Source organism: Eimeria necatrix, genomic scaffold (genome assembly GCF_000499385.1).
Source record: "Eimeria necatrix Houghton genomic scaffold, Enh_scaff14, whole genome shotgun sequence".
NCBI classification, from domain to species: Eukaryota; Apicomplexa; class Conoidasida; order Eucoccidiorida; family Eimeriidae; genus Eimeria; species Eimeria necatrix.
This window is the reverse complement of record NW_013652137.1, coordinates 8,117-22,337: the sequence shown is the minus strand read 5'-3', so window position 1 is coordinate 22,337 and position 14,221 is coordinate 8,117. Positions and strand designations below refer to the sequence as shown.

General features: G+C 50.4%; 3 protein-coding genes across 3 annotated transcripts; 1 reads left to right on the top strand and 2 right to left on the bottom strand.

Annotated features, from left to right (window-relative positions):
• Positions 1–260: 260 nt before the first annotated feature.
• Positions 261–4,806, top strand: ENH_00015480 (splicing factor, arginine/serine-rich 8, putative; the record flags this gene model as incomplete). Its single annotated transcript, XM_013578999.1, has 10 exons — positions 261–481; positions 875–992; positions 1,074–1,252; positions 1,362–1,420; positions 1,612–1,904; positions 2,257–3,153; positions 3,416–3,511; positions 3,656–3,720; positions 3,848–3,932; positions 4,114–4,806. 10 exons carry the CDS (start codon positions 261–263, stop codon positions 4,804–4,806), a joined length of 2,706 nt encoding a protein of 901 aa, XP_013434453.1.
• A 324-nt stretch (positions 4,807–5,130) lies between these two features.
• ENH_00015470 (hypothetical protein, conserved) lies at positions 5,131–6,764 on the bottom strand (the record flags this gene model as incomplete). Its single annotated transcript, XM_013578998.1, has 4 exons — positions 5,131–5,310; positions 5,785–6,032; positions 6,276–6,600; positions 6,753–6,764. The coding sequence occupies 4 exons, from the start codon at positions 6,762–6,764 to the stop codon at positions 5,131–5,133; spliced, it is 765 nt and encodes a 254-aa protein (XP_013434452.1).
• Positions 6,765–8,196: 1,432 nt separating this feature from the next.
• ENH_00015460 (hypothetical protein, conserved) lies at positions 8,197–9,093 on the bottom strand (the record flags this gene model as incomplete). The annotated part of the gene is made up of 1 exon (XM_013578997.1): positions 8,197–9,093. The coding sequence occupies one exon, from the start codon at positions 9,091–9,093 to the stop codon at positions 8,197–8,199; it is 897 nt and encodes a 298-aa protein (XP_013434451.1).
• Between the last annotated feature and the right edge of the window lie 5,128 nt (positions 9,094–14,221).

Genomic DNA, 14,221 nt, shown 5'->3' with positions numbered 1-14,221 from the left:
GCTTTGTCAGCGTCTTCCCCTGCGGTGGCCAGGGATGCCCGCGCTGTATCGCGCCATGATCAACGAAGCTTCATCGCGCCTCAGCGGGGCCGCAGCTAATGTCGAGAATTTCTGGGGTTTACTAATCCTACAACATACCTCAAGGCGTTTTTTCCGCGTAGAGCGTCCTGACATGAGGTTTCCTGTGTCGGGCAAGCGTGTCCAACGGATCAAGGGCTTCGGGCTTCGGGCTGGCTGAAGTTTTGGTAGCTCAAGCGAAGATGTCTACTGCTCTATGGGGAGGGCGAGGGAGAACTAGTGGGACACCCAGCAGCAGTGGGGGCAGTGGTATCGGCGGCACAAGCAGTAGCAGCGCCAGCAGCAGCGGGCTGTGTGTGACTGGGACTGCCTGCCGTTTCGGCAGCAGCCGGGGTATGGCCTCGGTGGCAGATAACAGACTAATCAAAATTGAGGTAGAAGGAGAGGAAGTGTTGGTTGATCGGTGGGGGTCCAGGACAGACCAGTCAAACTCCTTCAGCATTTCCCTGCCTAAATATGCTTTGGCCTGCGTACTTGGACGTTTGCCACACTTCTACACCTCAGTGTTTTTAGCTTGCCTTATACTTCTATGTGTTTCTTCACCTATCTCTCCTTTGCCACCTTTTTTTTCTCTGCACAAGCCCGAAAACATGCTGTGCTCCGCCATCTCCCAACGCCTTCTACATTCTGCGCGTTATGTTGTGTTTCCTTCCCTCTATACAGTGCGTGGCTTCTGGCTGTGCTCTTTCCGTTCGTGGCGTTACTCGTGGCCATGTGAATAGACTCGCCACTGAGCACTCGTCAGTCATTGCTTCTGGTGGTTGCCTGTTCTCGGCGCTGTTTTTTCTTCATGCAGTTACGATGTGAGGCTCCTGCTGGGAGATGTTGCCTCATTTGCGCGTCAAAATTATAGCAAAGAGTGGCGTCTGGCGGAGCTCCAGGAGAGCCGAGAGATCGAAGAGATGCGCTATGAGGTAATGCTTGGAACCGAGACCCTAACTACAGGAAGGGCACTTAGAAGCAAGAGGCGTCCGCATTTTCTTGCATGCACTCAGGACCTTCCGCGTCGCTCGGCCTTCTCAGACGACCTCCCCACGCCGCCGGAGCAACAGCAAGAGCAGCAGCAGTGGACTCCTACGCTAGAGCAGCACAAGCAGCAGCAAGTGAAAAAGCAACGCACGATGACTGCAGTGCCAGCGACTGCATGGACTCTCGGCGACCAGACGCCGGAACGGTGAGGCTTGACTGACCTGTACTTTAATGTTCACTGTTCAAGCAGACAGGCTCAGTAGCTCAGGCCCTTGCTGATAGTCTAAGCTTTGTTTTTCTTACATCATGTGCAGGCCAGATTACAGTGCTGTCCCACCGCCAGACGCTCTTGAGCAACCTGGAGATGCCTCAGGTTAGCTTTTTTGAGACGACGGTGTTGATGCTGCGGTTGCTTATGCTGTTATTTCTCCTTCGTTCTGTTGTTCATGTTATGGATGCTGCCGTTACTCTTGGTGGCTGCAGCCTTGCTGTGCATCGGAGGATCATGAGTATGTCAGTGTTTTCGTGGGTACTGTTGCCTCTGTCTTGTTGCTACTGCTGCAGCGAAGCCTGGGGGCTTCTCCTCATCAGAGCAGTGCGAGCAGGGGACTGAGGCAGCAAGGAAGGGAACAGCAGGACGGGCCTCTGAAATCAGCCACTGTGGAACGTCAGTAGCTGATGCAGATAAGCATGCGGAAGAAGGCCAACAGCAGGATAAACCCACGCAGCAGCTGAAGCCACAGAATGATCGTGACTGCTTCGTACCCCCATTTCCAGATCTTCCCGGCAACATGCATCTTCCGGAAACTCTCAGGGAGTACTTGGTGATTGAGCGGACAGCGCACTTCGTTCGGGAGGTGCGCCACAGTTTCAGTTTCGTTTGATCCGTCGTTGCTGACACTCAGCGTAGATCCATATATTCCACAGCAAAGGGTATAGCTGCTTACGGGGCCTGCACGGACCAATTACCCCAGCAGCAACCGTGTAGCTCATGTTTTCTATGCACTGGGTTTCCATCTGTCGTCGCATTCCTTGTGTGTGGCGCTGCACTTGATGATATTTGTGTTACTGCTGGTCTTTTCGCCATCGCTAACATTGCGGGAACAGCTCCTGTGATCGAGTGCTGGCGATCGAATGCTGTGATCGAGTGCTGGCGATCGAATGCTGTGAGCGAGTGCTGTGATCGATGTTGACTGCGCCTCAACCCAGGAGGGCGACCGCATGGAGTTTCGTTTGTTGCTGGACGAGGAGCGTCGGCTACCTTTCCTCTCCGCAAGCCATCCGCTGCATCCTTTCTACACTTGGCTGAAACGACAGGGTCACTCTTTGGTGGCGTGGGAACCGGCGCTTTTGCCTCCTCGCGTTCGGGCGTTGCTTGAGTTTGCATGTTGTGTCAGCAGTACAGCTGAACTTCCGAAGCAAGGAAAGCAGGAGCAGATGCCCGAATCAATGAAGGAAAAGGAGACCAAATCACAGCCACAGCAGCAACCGGAGCAAGACGAGCACAAGCAGCAGCAAGAGCAGCCGAAGCACGACCCTGATGGTGGGCTAGGGCTGCTTCTTTCGTATGGCAGTGACGAGGATGACGACGACACCGCTATATCTCCACAGCAGAAACATGCACAGCAGGATGAAGAAAATCAACACGAGAAGCCAGAAATGCAGCAGCTGCAGGAATGCGAGCAGCAGCAGCAGCGTCAGGAACAAACGAGGAACGGTGAGCCAATTTTGGGGGAGCCTGTAGCTACGGCAGCGAGCAGGAGAATGCCTCCTCCTGCTCCTCCCATGCCGTCTACAGCAGGAGCAAGGTCTGCGTCAGGAGGAGACGCGGCACCTGCAACAGCAGTGTGCGGAGCGAAAGATCGTGGAGCGAGTGAAGTGGGTGACTCTGAGGAAGAAGACGGGAGCAACAACCCCCAGGATTTGACAGCGCTCTGGAGATCTTTGCGTGTTACGCGCTTTACACTCAAAAAGAAAAAGCTGGACAAGTCTGTTTTAGTAGAAAAGGATGAGGAAGGTGAACAGGAAGATACGGATATGATGATTGAAGCGCTACCAAAGAAGCCTCCATGGGCATTACCCAATGCGAAGCTAGGGCTCTCCAAGGTACATCCTTTTGTACATTCTCATGCTGGTGCCGATTCCTTATTATCGATTTCTGTACTAAGAGGAGCCACAGACGAGGCGAAGACAGCTTTTTGTCGCAGTACTTGCTCTTTGGCTGCCTTCTTTTTTCTGAAATGGCGCTTCTTTAAATTCTAAATTTTGGCCTGGGAAGTTCTGAGCTCTTGAAGTTGCAAGTGGTTGCTTAGGGCTATTGCTTATGTTATAGGCCTGGGCTCTTTTTTTTCTTTACGTGCCTTCTCAGGCGTCAGCTCTTGCTATACAGCAACTGGGGCATCATTTGCTGTCGATAGGGGACCTGTCTCTCGTTAGACACGCAAAAACGGCAAGTGCAGGGTTGGTGCTTCGGGACTAGAGAGCGTACTTACAGAAGATGTGGGCACAAGAGCTAATTATTCACGTGAACTGAGAGCAGGGAGGATGATGGGGGTTTAGGGTTGAGGTTCTGCGCTGCCGATTAACTTTGGGACATGCGGTGCTGCAGTACGAAGACGATGCGTCTCCGTTTCCTTTTTTGAGAACCTCCTCAATGGACCTTAGATATTTCAGGTAATTTCCTTGACCATAACGAACAGCGACAATCAGAAGCAGCAGCAGTTGTGAAAGAGTTGAGAGAAGCTTCGGCAGTAGCAGCAGCTGAACATGTATTTCCTGGTTTGTGCGGTAATGAGCTCAGATACGTGCTCAAGTGTGTGGAAACAGAAATGCAAAAAGAAGGTTTTGTCAAACCCCAGCCTCTTTCAGGATCTACCCATGAACTTGTACGGAGATTTAGCATTTTAGTGTAACCTCAGGCCTTGTACATTAAGCGTATGCGCAAGTGCGCAAGAGTGCTCTCATTGTTTGATGATTTCAGCACCGTCGATCGCTGGTGCACCTGCGGTTTCATCGTGCCCTCTGCTTGTGACTGCTCTTCCTGCTGCTGCGCCGTTGAATCCGCAGGCACGTAGCTTTCTAGCGCGGCTTCAGCTAAACTATCACTTGCAACAGCGGAAGCAGAAGTTGCTGCAGGAGTGCATGCGGCTCTCAGCGGACGCGCCGGAGAATAGCACCGTCGACTATCTCAGGCGAATTGAGGCGGCAGCGGCTGCTGCGGCGGATAGCAGCAGTGCTGTTACTAAAAGCTCCACGGATGGTGCTGCGACAGACGCAGGGGCGTCGCAAGATGCCGACACTTCATCAGAAAAAGCAGCAGTAGCGGCAGTGGTGCCACCATCAGCAACTGCAGAAGCCACAGCAGCTACGGGCGACCCTGCTACTACAGCATATTTTTCCGCCGTACAGGGTCAGATACCACCAGAGACAGCAGCTCACTTACAGATGCTGCTGCAGCAGATGGCAGCTGCGAGTGTTGCAGATGATGCAGCCACGTACATGGCCTGTTACTCTGCATACTGTTATGCACTTGCTGGTCTGTCCCCAGAGGCAGCATCAGCAACCCCAGCAGCTACCGCAGCAATGGCGGCTTCCCCTGCAGCACCTTCAACAACGGTAACCGTGACAGCAGCAGCACCAACTCTGGCTGCAGCCCAGCCGGACATGCAGGATGTTGTTGAAACAGCGACTGCCGATCCTCAAGGGGCACAGCCTGACGGGAAGCTCTGGGAGAAGTGGGACAACGGCACCACCTCGTAGAGGTTTCGTTATTGGGAATTGCCAAGATACGGCAGAAGAGTGTTAGTGGGGACTCGAAGATAGGGAAAGCCGCTTCACAGAGTGTAAGCTACAACCCCCTAGGCCAACGATGAGACTTCGAGTTCCTTGTTATTTTGTATGTGAACGGCTTTCTACTTTTTTTAAAGCCATGGATCATGTGGCAACTTCAAACTGACGAAATTTTTTGGATGCGTCGACTTGTTAGACGGGGATAGCCCCGTGATGAAACGAAGAGTCCTAGCCTTTAAACATGAGCACAAAGAATATTTTTTGCTTGGCAAATGCTTACGGCGGTTCCAGAAATTAGCACTGGTTGGTAACTGTCAAAGTGCCCTCTACAGGTTTCTTGGGGCAAGACATACTCTGTTTTTTGCTGCACAGTTTCAAAAGACGACGGTCTACAAAGGGCTCATCGGGGATAAGAGACTCCCACACCCTTCGCTGAGCGTACTCCAGGCTCCCGAAGGCCTCGGCTGCAGCGAACTAAGAAGAGGAGCAGCAGCAAACAAAACAGTGGAAACAATGGCAGCAGAAGACAGTTTTAGTTCCTGGGCTGCAGACCACGCGGAATCCCTTAATGATTAGGGTGTCTCGGCTTTACCTGTTCTTCTGCTGTCACAAGACGGCCATCAAGTTGCAACAGCTGAGGTAGCAAATGTATGCAGTGCAGACGCCATTGAGGAATGGTTGTCATCGGCCCTGGTGATACTTGAAGGCTCTGGAGGGCTTCCGTACTTTTCAGGGCTAGAAGCTGTAGTGGCCTATTCAAGCCAGGATTCTCGTGAATGTACATCTCGCGTAAGAGGCGGTTTTGCCCAAGTTCCAGCGTATGGAGAGAGGTTAACTGGTTACCCTGCTTGACAGGGGGGAGAACGAAGCCAATGTATATTTTTACATTTGCATCGAGGTTTCGTTTACGAGCTGTGATGGGCTCGCTGCAGAGGAGACAACACTCACCTGAGCATGCAGAACTACTAAAAGAGGAGCCTGTTGAATCCCGTCGAGGCTTTTGAGGGAGTTGCTGCTTATGTCTAGGGTGTCTAGACACTTCAGGTAGGGCAGCTGCTCCAGAGATTCAATCGCATTATTACTAACATCAAGTTCCCTAAGCAAGCTGTTTCTCGTTAGGTTTCCACACTTCAGGGAGTCAAGTTTATTCCCTCCGAGTCGCAGCACACGTAGACGGACGTTGAATTGCCAGTCACCTGAATACGGCAGTTTCAAACTTGAAGCAGAAGACGGTGAAATCCGGGCGTCAGTAACATACCCTTTGGGGAACAGCTCCTTCTCGGTTTTAGGATTCAAAACACTAGGGATACAAAATGTCTTGATAGGACAGGAGGCCAAACTACACTCGCTTCGCATTCGACCCGCGTGGAACTTTAACGGAACCCTTTGAGAGGGACGTCTGCGTGCGCCTAACTTAGTTAAATAAGATAGGATGTTACCTAGAGAGGTAATAAGATTCCTCCTCAGGTCAACATGCTCGAGCTTCGCATTTGCTGACAGCTCCGCTGCAGAGCTTATCTGGTTGTTGCTGGCATTAAGATACACAAGGTTGGCTGCTAGCCGGACAGGGTAAAGGCTTGTGAGCTTGTTGTCGGAAATGTCTATTGAGAGAAGCTTCTTCACGTCACATAGCACCATCAGCTGGCGCAGACCCCGCCCACACAGCGATAAGCACACATAGGCCAAACGGCCGTCTGGTGGGGTCTGCTGCAGCCCACTGAGGCCTTCCCTGAGGAACCGGTCACCCGTCTCAGGGGATAAAGACTGCAAGAAGTCGACGCAAGGAGAGGGCCCTACGCGAGGAAAAGAGTATATTGGCTGGCCTTGCAGTCCTCACTTTTGCGTATCTTTTGCTGCCTGTTGCGAGGTGGCTTTTACTTATGTTCAAGCTTGAGTAGCCGTAAATTGCTTCCTACCCTCTGATACATCTGTCCGTTGAACCGGAATTTAGCGTAGGCCAAGCTAGGCAGCTGTCATTTTCAAAATATCAGTGCGGTGACTATGTCTTGCTTTGCCAGTGAGCTATCTTGCGTTGGAGAGGTGCTGCTCTACCAGGAATATGACTAGTAATAAATGCTATGGAGAAGAAGAGGAGCCATAATGCTTAGAAAAGATTCTTTCATACTGAACATCTTCTGGTGGGTCTCAAATCGGCTACCAAATTCTTAAAGTAAATGGGGATGCTCGAGAAGCGCAAATGACGACCGCAGCCTCTACCTACCCTACTCCAATACAGTAAAAAATAAATGTTAATTTATGTAGAGCAATTACTTGCTATGGAATCTGTAGCAAACGCTGCGCTGTATTTGCCGGCTCCACTGCATCCTGGGGTTCTTTCTGCCTCTCCTGTTCCTGTAACTGTAAGGCTTTGTTTTGTCTCTTTATATTATCATTTACGGGAATCTATAGTCTCTACATTTGAATGAGATTCTGTGGAAACAAACCTGCTCATTTCCTTCGCTTGATTCCTCCACTGACCGCTCAGCGGGACAGTAGCCCATCTTGGTGGCCATCGAGGTTTAACCGAGATGCGTCACGAAAAATATTAAAAGCTGCGAAAAAACACTTTTTTTCCTACTTAAGAAGGTACAGATATAATTGCGAAGGCGATTCAGGGCAGACTAAGCACAAAGGCCGCAGCGGTCGGAGACACGCCGTGATACATTCGTTGGGGGTATCGTTAACTAACGGCTTCTGCTTTTCCTATGGCACTGTATTCTGGTGATCTTTCTGAAATTTCCATGGTTTTCTAAATAGTTTGACGAGCCTCAAACACTGAAGGGGCGTCCAAGTCACCGTCACTGAAGGACGGCTTCACAAACTCTGTAAAACCCCCCTTTGCGCGATCATTGAAGGGTTTGAAACCAGACTAGATTGATGCATATCCGTAATGAATCACAAAAACAACATAGTCTGCATCTTTGACTGATAGTGAGCCTCGTTGTCTACTGCGTCTCTACGCAAAGTGCACGGTCGACTTTACATGAACGTGTCGGAAGACGAATGCCCTTCCTCTTTCCCCCGTATATTTCACTTGTGACGGCCCTTTCGAATCGCAAACTTTTGTATGCGGAACATTTTGAATGGGCTGCTCCTACGGACCACCACGAGTTGAGATACCTTCGCCACACACATGAACTACTTCAACCGTATAAGAGCCTAGCCTGTTTGCAAATGTAGCAAAGAAAAATGCCGGCCACGCGAAAACTCCACCACCAACAACCGCACGCAACACACAGCATCTCGTGAGAGCTCCCCGTCGACCTCGATAACACTGCTTTTAAATCAAGGAACGTTCATTGGCGCTGCCTCTTCTACAACGGAACAAACACACACACAACCTTGCGAACGAGTGAAAGCTTAACGCTGCTCGCTGGAAGTGCTCCACTTTGGGGATACAGGCGACTGCAAGGTCCCTTCGACTCCGGCAACAACAGGAGAACTGAATCCCAAAGAGGGCCCTGAAGCAATAGTTGGACTTAGCAAGAAGTCAGGTAGCAGTGTTGATCTCTTATGTCTAGTCGGTTCAACTGCCCCCCCCTGAAGAGGCAACCTTGGAGGCTTTCCTTTTTTAGTGGTCACCTCTTCTTGCTGCGCCACGCCGGGCTCTTCCTTTGCCCCAGCCCATTCATAAAAGAGTTGCCTTGTCAAGGATTCCATAGGTGGAGGGGACAGCAACTCTGGGAAAAATCCATGATCAAAAACAGGGAGCAAGCGGCTTCTAATCGTCTCCGTCAGATCTCCCAAGGCCACTTCCTGCGCGTGAATCACTTGGGCTGTTCTTTGCCGCAATTCCCACAGCCCCCAGCACGAGGCAAGAGTATTAAGGGTCATAAGCATAAGTAGCCACCACTTCGTGGCGCTCCCTCCAGTGATAGAGCCTTGTCTGCCCCGCATCTGTGACTGCAGAGGAGTGTCGTAAACACGGGCAGGAGCAAAACCCCCGTGAGGCCCCTCCCTCATAAACGGCTGAAGCGCATAGGGAACTTCAAAATTATACACCTGCTGGGCCTGCCAATCTGCCGTTGCGCCTGGGGACGGAGCTGCTGAAGCTTTCCTTATTCCACCTCGAGGCGGCGACTGCATGCCGAACACCTCCTTGTACGTGCCATCTAGAGCACCTAGTGGCTGCTCAACGTGAACCATAGAACCAACAGCTCCTGCAGCTTCTGCCTTAGACAAACCTGGGGAGGGAGAGGGTGTGGATTGACCCTCCCCAGAAACTGCCTCTTTGGGGGCACCGTTGTTCCACGCCATGTCTGCATCTGGAACCACCAGCGTATAAGCGCAGCTGCCCAACAGGGCAGGCCACTCATGTGGCTTTTCTAGTCTTCGTCTTCTTTGTGCAGTCCGTCGAGGAAATCAACTGTTGGTCTTCCAGCGACAAAATGTTGTGACCGGCTCTGACCGGCTACTTCTTGGTTGACCCCAGAAGCACAGCACTAGCAGGAAGTGAGCCATGCAGAGACTAACAGGAGCCTCCTGAAAGTGCAAAAGTAGCTGATGGCGCAACAGATATGCAAAGTAGGACGTGAAGCCGCAGCACCCCGCATGCTGCACAGGGCCACTGGCTCGGCCCTGTTCGTTTGCCCAGGTTCAAAGTTGCAACTTTGCAATTTGGCGGTACTTTGATGACAATTTCCTTCAGAACAAAACGAGCGGGGTAGGAATATAAGGGTTACAGGGAAAGGGATCGACTTGTGGGGCCCCCCAAGAGGGAATGAAAGTGATCTCGCGAGAGGATTATCGCCGGTCCAAACAGAGTACCTTCGCCATTTCAGTCATATAAATGGCCTAATAAAGTGGACGAACACCAAAAATACTCATTGCAGCATGCCATGCAGCCTTGCATCAGCCCAGCCACAGCCACTGCAGTGCTGGACACTATAAAAAGCGGAGAACTTGCGTAGACTGGTCAGATTTCGCGCTAAAAAGAACAATTGAGAGATTTTAGGGTAAGGATCTCTTGCTTTTTCTGTTCGTTCAAGTGTCCAAGGGTAGTATGTAGTGGTCAGTGGCTTGAGCAAGCCTTGAGGCCCTATGGATAGAGCAGGTCCTAACTTGAATGTATGGAGGCAGTCTCATTTATATTCAGGATTCTCCAGAGGCGGACGTAATGCATTTTTGCTTATTCTGGAGGGTCACGCGGAAGCGTACAGATGGCGGTAGCTACAACTGCCATAGGATTACACTGGGATTTTGAGTTGCTGTTACATTTCCGTACTGTGCTCGGTTTGTAACACTGGGCTTGACGGTTCAGTAGAACTGCTACAAAACCCTTTGTCGTGCCCTGTCGCACAGTTACGATTCTCTAAGCTGTCTTCAGAAACTCAGAAGGAAAGCGGTAGGACTCAAGCGAAAGGTTGGACTTTGATGGGCAAGAAGACGGAAGACGTTGCGCTATTTTGTAACAGGGTGTCCATTTAGTACTGCAGATGACCTTGAATATGAGTATTTGAAAATCACCCTGCAAATTATTTCACTGCGTAAGTTTCAGTCTCCTCAGCGCTCCGGTAAGGACGCTCATGACGAAAGAAACAAATCGACCCATCAAAGTGAAAAACCCTAGGAATGAGATGACACAATGCGCTTAACGGGATTGTTGTGTTTGTTTCACTTGTAAAACGAGCTGCTGTTAGCGCAAGCTTTCCGCAGTCGTCCCCTTGTCAAAACACTTCTCGCGGACGCCAGCTAGGGAGTGGAACGGCATGCCACGTAGCAAGTACGGGAAAAAACAAAATCCCGCTATCCCAACAAAGACGCCCATAATATTCATGCGCATCAGCTGCTAGGTAGCCTTCTCGAAGTATGCAAAAGCGCGGATGCCAGCTGCACGCACCTTCACAGAACGCCATTGCGCCGTCTGCCTGGCATCTGCTCGGTAGCGAGCTAAGCGCAGCTTGGCTCTTTCTTGTGCCCGTTTTTCTGGCGACATAGATTCATCCGTAAGACTATTTGTTGATGGCACCAATTACATACTGAAAAAATCCAAATATTGTTATTCTACGTTTAATTTCCGAAGAGAGGCATCTGTCTCTTCCCGGTCTCTCCCTCCATCCGTGGCCTTACTACAGTGCAGCATCAGGCATTTTGCCAGCAGCAAACGCGAAGCCTAATTATACAGCACAATGTGCCCGATCGCCCGATACTGAACTTATTCCGCAGGGCAACTATTTATAGCTGCTATACCAACCTACATGTTCTAAAATACATGACCCAGGAGACCATTCCCAACCTGCATGGCAATGCTATGCACTACAGCTTTAAGCGTCCTCAAAATGCTTCTTCTGTCACTGAAAGGAGCTTTTAGGCGTTTTTCTTCGTCCACTGCAGCCTTAAGTTGCAGTGCCTCATATCTACTCGAGGCTGGAGCTTTGCTGTTGCCGCCGCAGCCGCATTACATTCCAGCTATCTCTCTGTTGCTGTGTCTGTAACAGGCTGCTTCAGAGTCGTTTTCCCTATTTACAGCCTCTTCTGGGGCAGGTACAGAAGGTGCTCTGCCTTGCGTTGCACCCCTGGCTCGCGCTGCTGCTGGTTGCTCCCGCGTTAAGACCAGTCTTTCAGTGTAGGTATGCATTTTTTCTTACTACGTGACAAAGCCATGAATATAGATTGTGTGTGTTAAGTCTTAATTTCACTTGCGTGGCGCTTTTTCCCTTTTTGCTCTAGTTCAGGTGTAGTCAAACCTAGATTCTAGCTCGAATTTTCTTAGGCCACTGGACTATGGGTCATTTCTAATGCTCACAAGTTATAGTCACGCCTCTGCATAGTGCATTATTTTTTTCTCTCCTCTCTCTTCTTTGTTTGATTCCCCTTAGCATGCGTTTTGTTATCAGTTGCCTAGGCATTTTACTTCTTTTCCCATCAAACCCTAAACCCTTGCAAAGCCTCAATCTAGCCGGTCTACTCTGAGCTTGCAACTTGCATGTAGATAAATAGCAACCCAAGCCCCAAACCCCCTAAGCCCTAAACCCTAGGCCGTTGGAGTCACAGGGGCTTTTCATCTTCACCATTTGAGCACTACAGTCCCAAAGCCTAGCCTCCAAAGCCTAAACACCAAACCCTACGCCCTAAACCATAGGGGCGGCTACGCACCCAGATGCGTGCTCGTGGCAGCCAGCATATTCATACTTCTGCAAAGTAGGCCTCCCTAGAAATCTCACCCAAGGGGGCCCACTGGAGGGCCCTCTGGGGGTGCAAGCTTTCACTCGTTGAATCCATTTAATTGGCCTGAAGTCATGTTCCACGTCCTTTTTGGTCCATGAAAGGAAGACTGTGTCTCCGCCTAACTTTGACTTCTTAAGGTTGGTCGGTGTCTCGGCAGCTCATTCAGCTCCAAAACCCTAGTGCGCATTTGGATCTCACGGCCGGCTGGCGCTCATAGCCGGTCGGCGCTCACAGCGAGTTGGCGCTCATAGCCTGTTGGCGTCCATGGCCTGTTGGCCCTATCTCCTGCATAATTGACCTGGTTTAATACTAATTCTACATTATATCGTGTTTATTCCAAGGGATAGGCCACTTAGGCACACTATAGAGTCACTCGGGAGCCACTGTAATGCCCGCACACTACACCTTCGCTCGTAGATGGTGACTCCATAATCATCCAAGCAGTTGCAGAATCACCGATGTTACGGCAACGGATATGTACAGGAGGGCCTGGCGTGTTCCGTACAACGCCAGCTCTATAATTCTCTTCCAGGTTTCAAAGAGACTCTTCAGTGCGTAGCACTACGTAGTCGCAAAAGTACAAGCCCATAAGCCCATAAGGCTCTAACATTTATATTTTACGCATGAAGCATTATCACAAAGTTCGTAGGTAGAGAAACTTAATTCTTGCCGCACACCTAGCCTAGGGAGTTTGGCTAAAAGACCAGGGACTGGGACTGTGGCTAGCTGTGTCACCTGCAGCGTGGAGGTACACACATACCTAGGGACACCGAAGGCGTCGGAGAGGCTAGAAGAGAAACGGACTTGAATCCTTTGCATTTTACCTGGTCTATTTGGGTTATCTTATGTGGGTGTGAAAGTACTTAGGTAGCAACAGGGCAAACCATGCAGGGGTTAGACGGAGCCTGCCCAGTACGAGTTCTGTATTCTCTCGGCTGGTTTGCATGCGTGTAGGTACATCACAACATTTGGCTGAGTTGACGGCAGGTCAGAAGTGAATAATTAACCTTTAGTTGTGCACGCATAATATTGATAAAAATCGTCGCTGTATTAATGGATTCATGAAGTGCTATTTTCCAGCTGTGCGCTGTAGAAGTACCGAAGGGGCCTAATAAGGCTGCGCCACCGCGACGCGCAGTTGAGAGAACAAGAAGTTTCAACTCTTTATCTCTTACTGGTGTTCAAAAGTGAATGAACTAATTAGAGCCACCTTATAGAGCTTTTCTTGTTTCTTGTCTTCCTGTGGAACTAGCAAGCTGAAAAGTTAAGAGCCTGACTTGCTGTGCTGCACCTTAGCCTTGTGCCTAGCAAAGCCTTCGACCACTAGCAGTATTCTTTGGCAGAAAGCAAGGCTCTTCTCTAAGATTCACGGCAAATGTAATGGCGTATAGGATTTTCGGCGTGTCGTACAGAAAGAGCTCAAGTGGCTCACAGCTGCTACGGTCGACAATTCCTGTGAAGCGAGTGCAGCATGGTGGCACATTTAAGAAGAAATCGTTAGCTGGCAGCTAGAAAGGTGCTGCATCTGGTCACTTGCTCCCATTTTCGAGTTTGATTGACTGAGCCCTTCGGTTGCAAGGGGCCCCGGAAGATGGGCAGCATTGGAGCCAGTTGGCTCTACCCGACGATTTCCGCCCAACTCCTAAGTCTGAAAGTGCTCGAGCCACTGAATATTAATTTATTCTAGGGAAGGAGTTCAAAGGCTCATAGCAGATTTGCCTAACCTTTCTGCAACTTTCCGCGCAGCGCATAATTTGGGATTCTTCTGGGAAACCGGAACAGAGGCTCTTGGATGCAGCCATGGAGGGGACTCCGGACTCTGCAATACGCACCCGAAAAGCAATACCTGGGGCTGGTGGAGGCTTGGCAAGAACGCTTCGTTGTGAGGCATCACTGAAAACCCACGAAAAAGCAAGGTGGGGCTAGCTAGGCACCATGAGGGAAGATAATTGTACTTTAAGGAACCTTTTAGGCTTTGACGCACTAAGCGCGCCCGCCCTCGGTGGGGTAATTACTCTACAGCACTGAAGGGAAGAACGGATTTGATGTATAGCACTGGCTTCTTATTAGAGTGGCGTTGTTTAAGATGCTAATACTCAATGCAACGCGTCGTAAGGCCAAGCGGATGGTGAGCAGCTCTGAAGTACCTTTGCATTTGGCAACGGCCATGAGCAGTCTCGCCAGTGAACCTTTACTGTAAGGCACTGAGCACGAACGA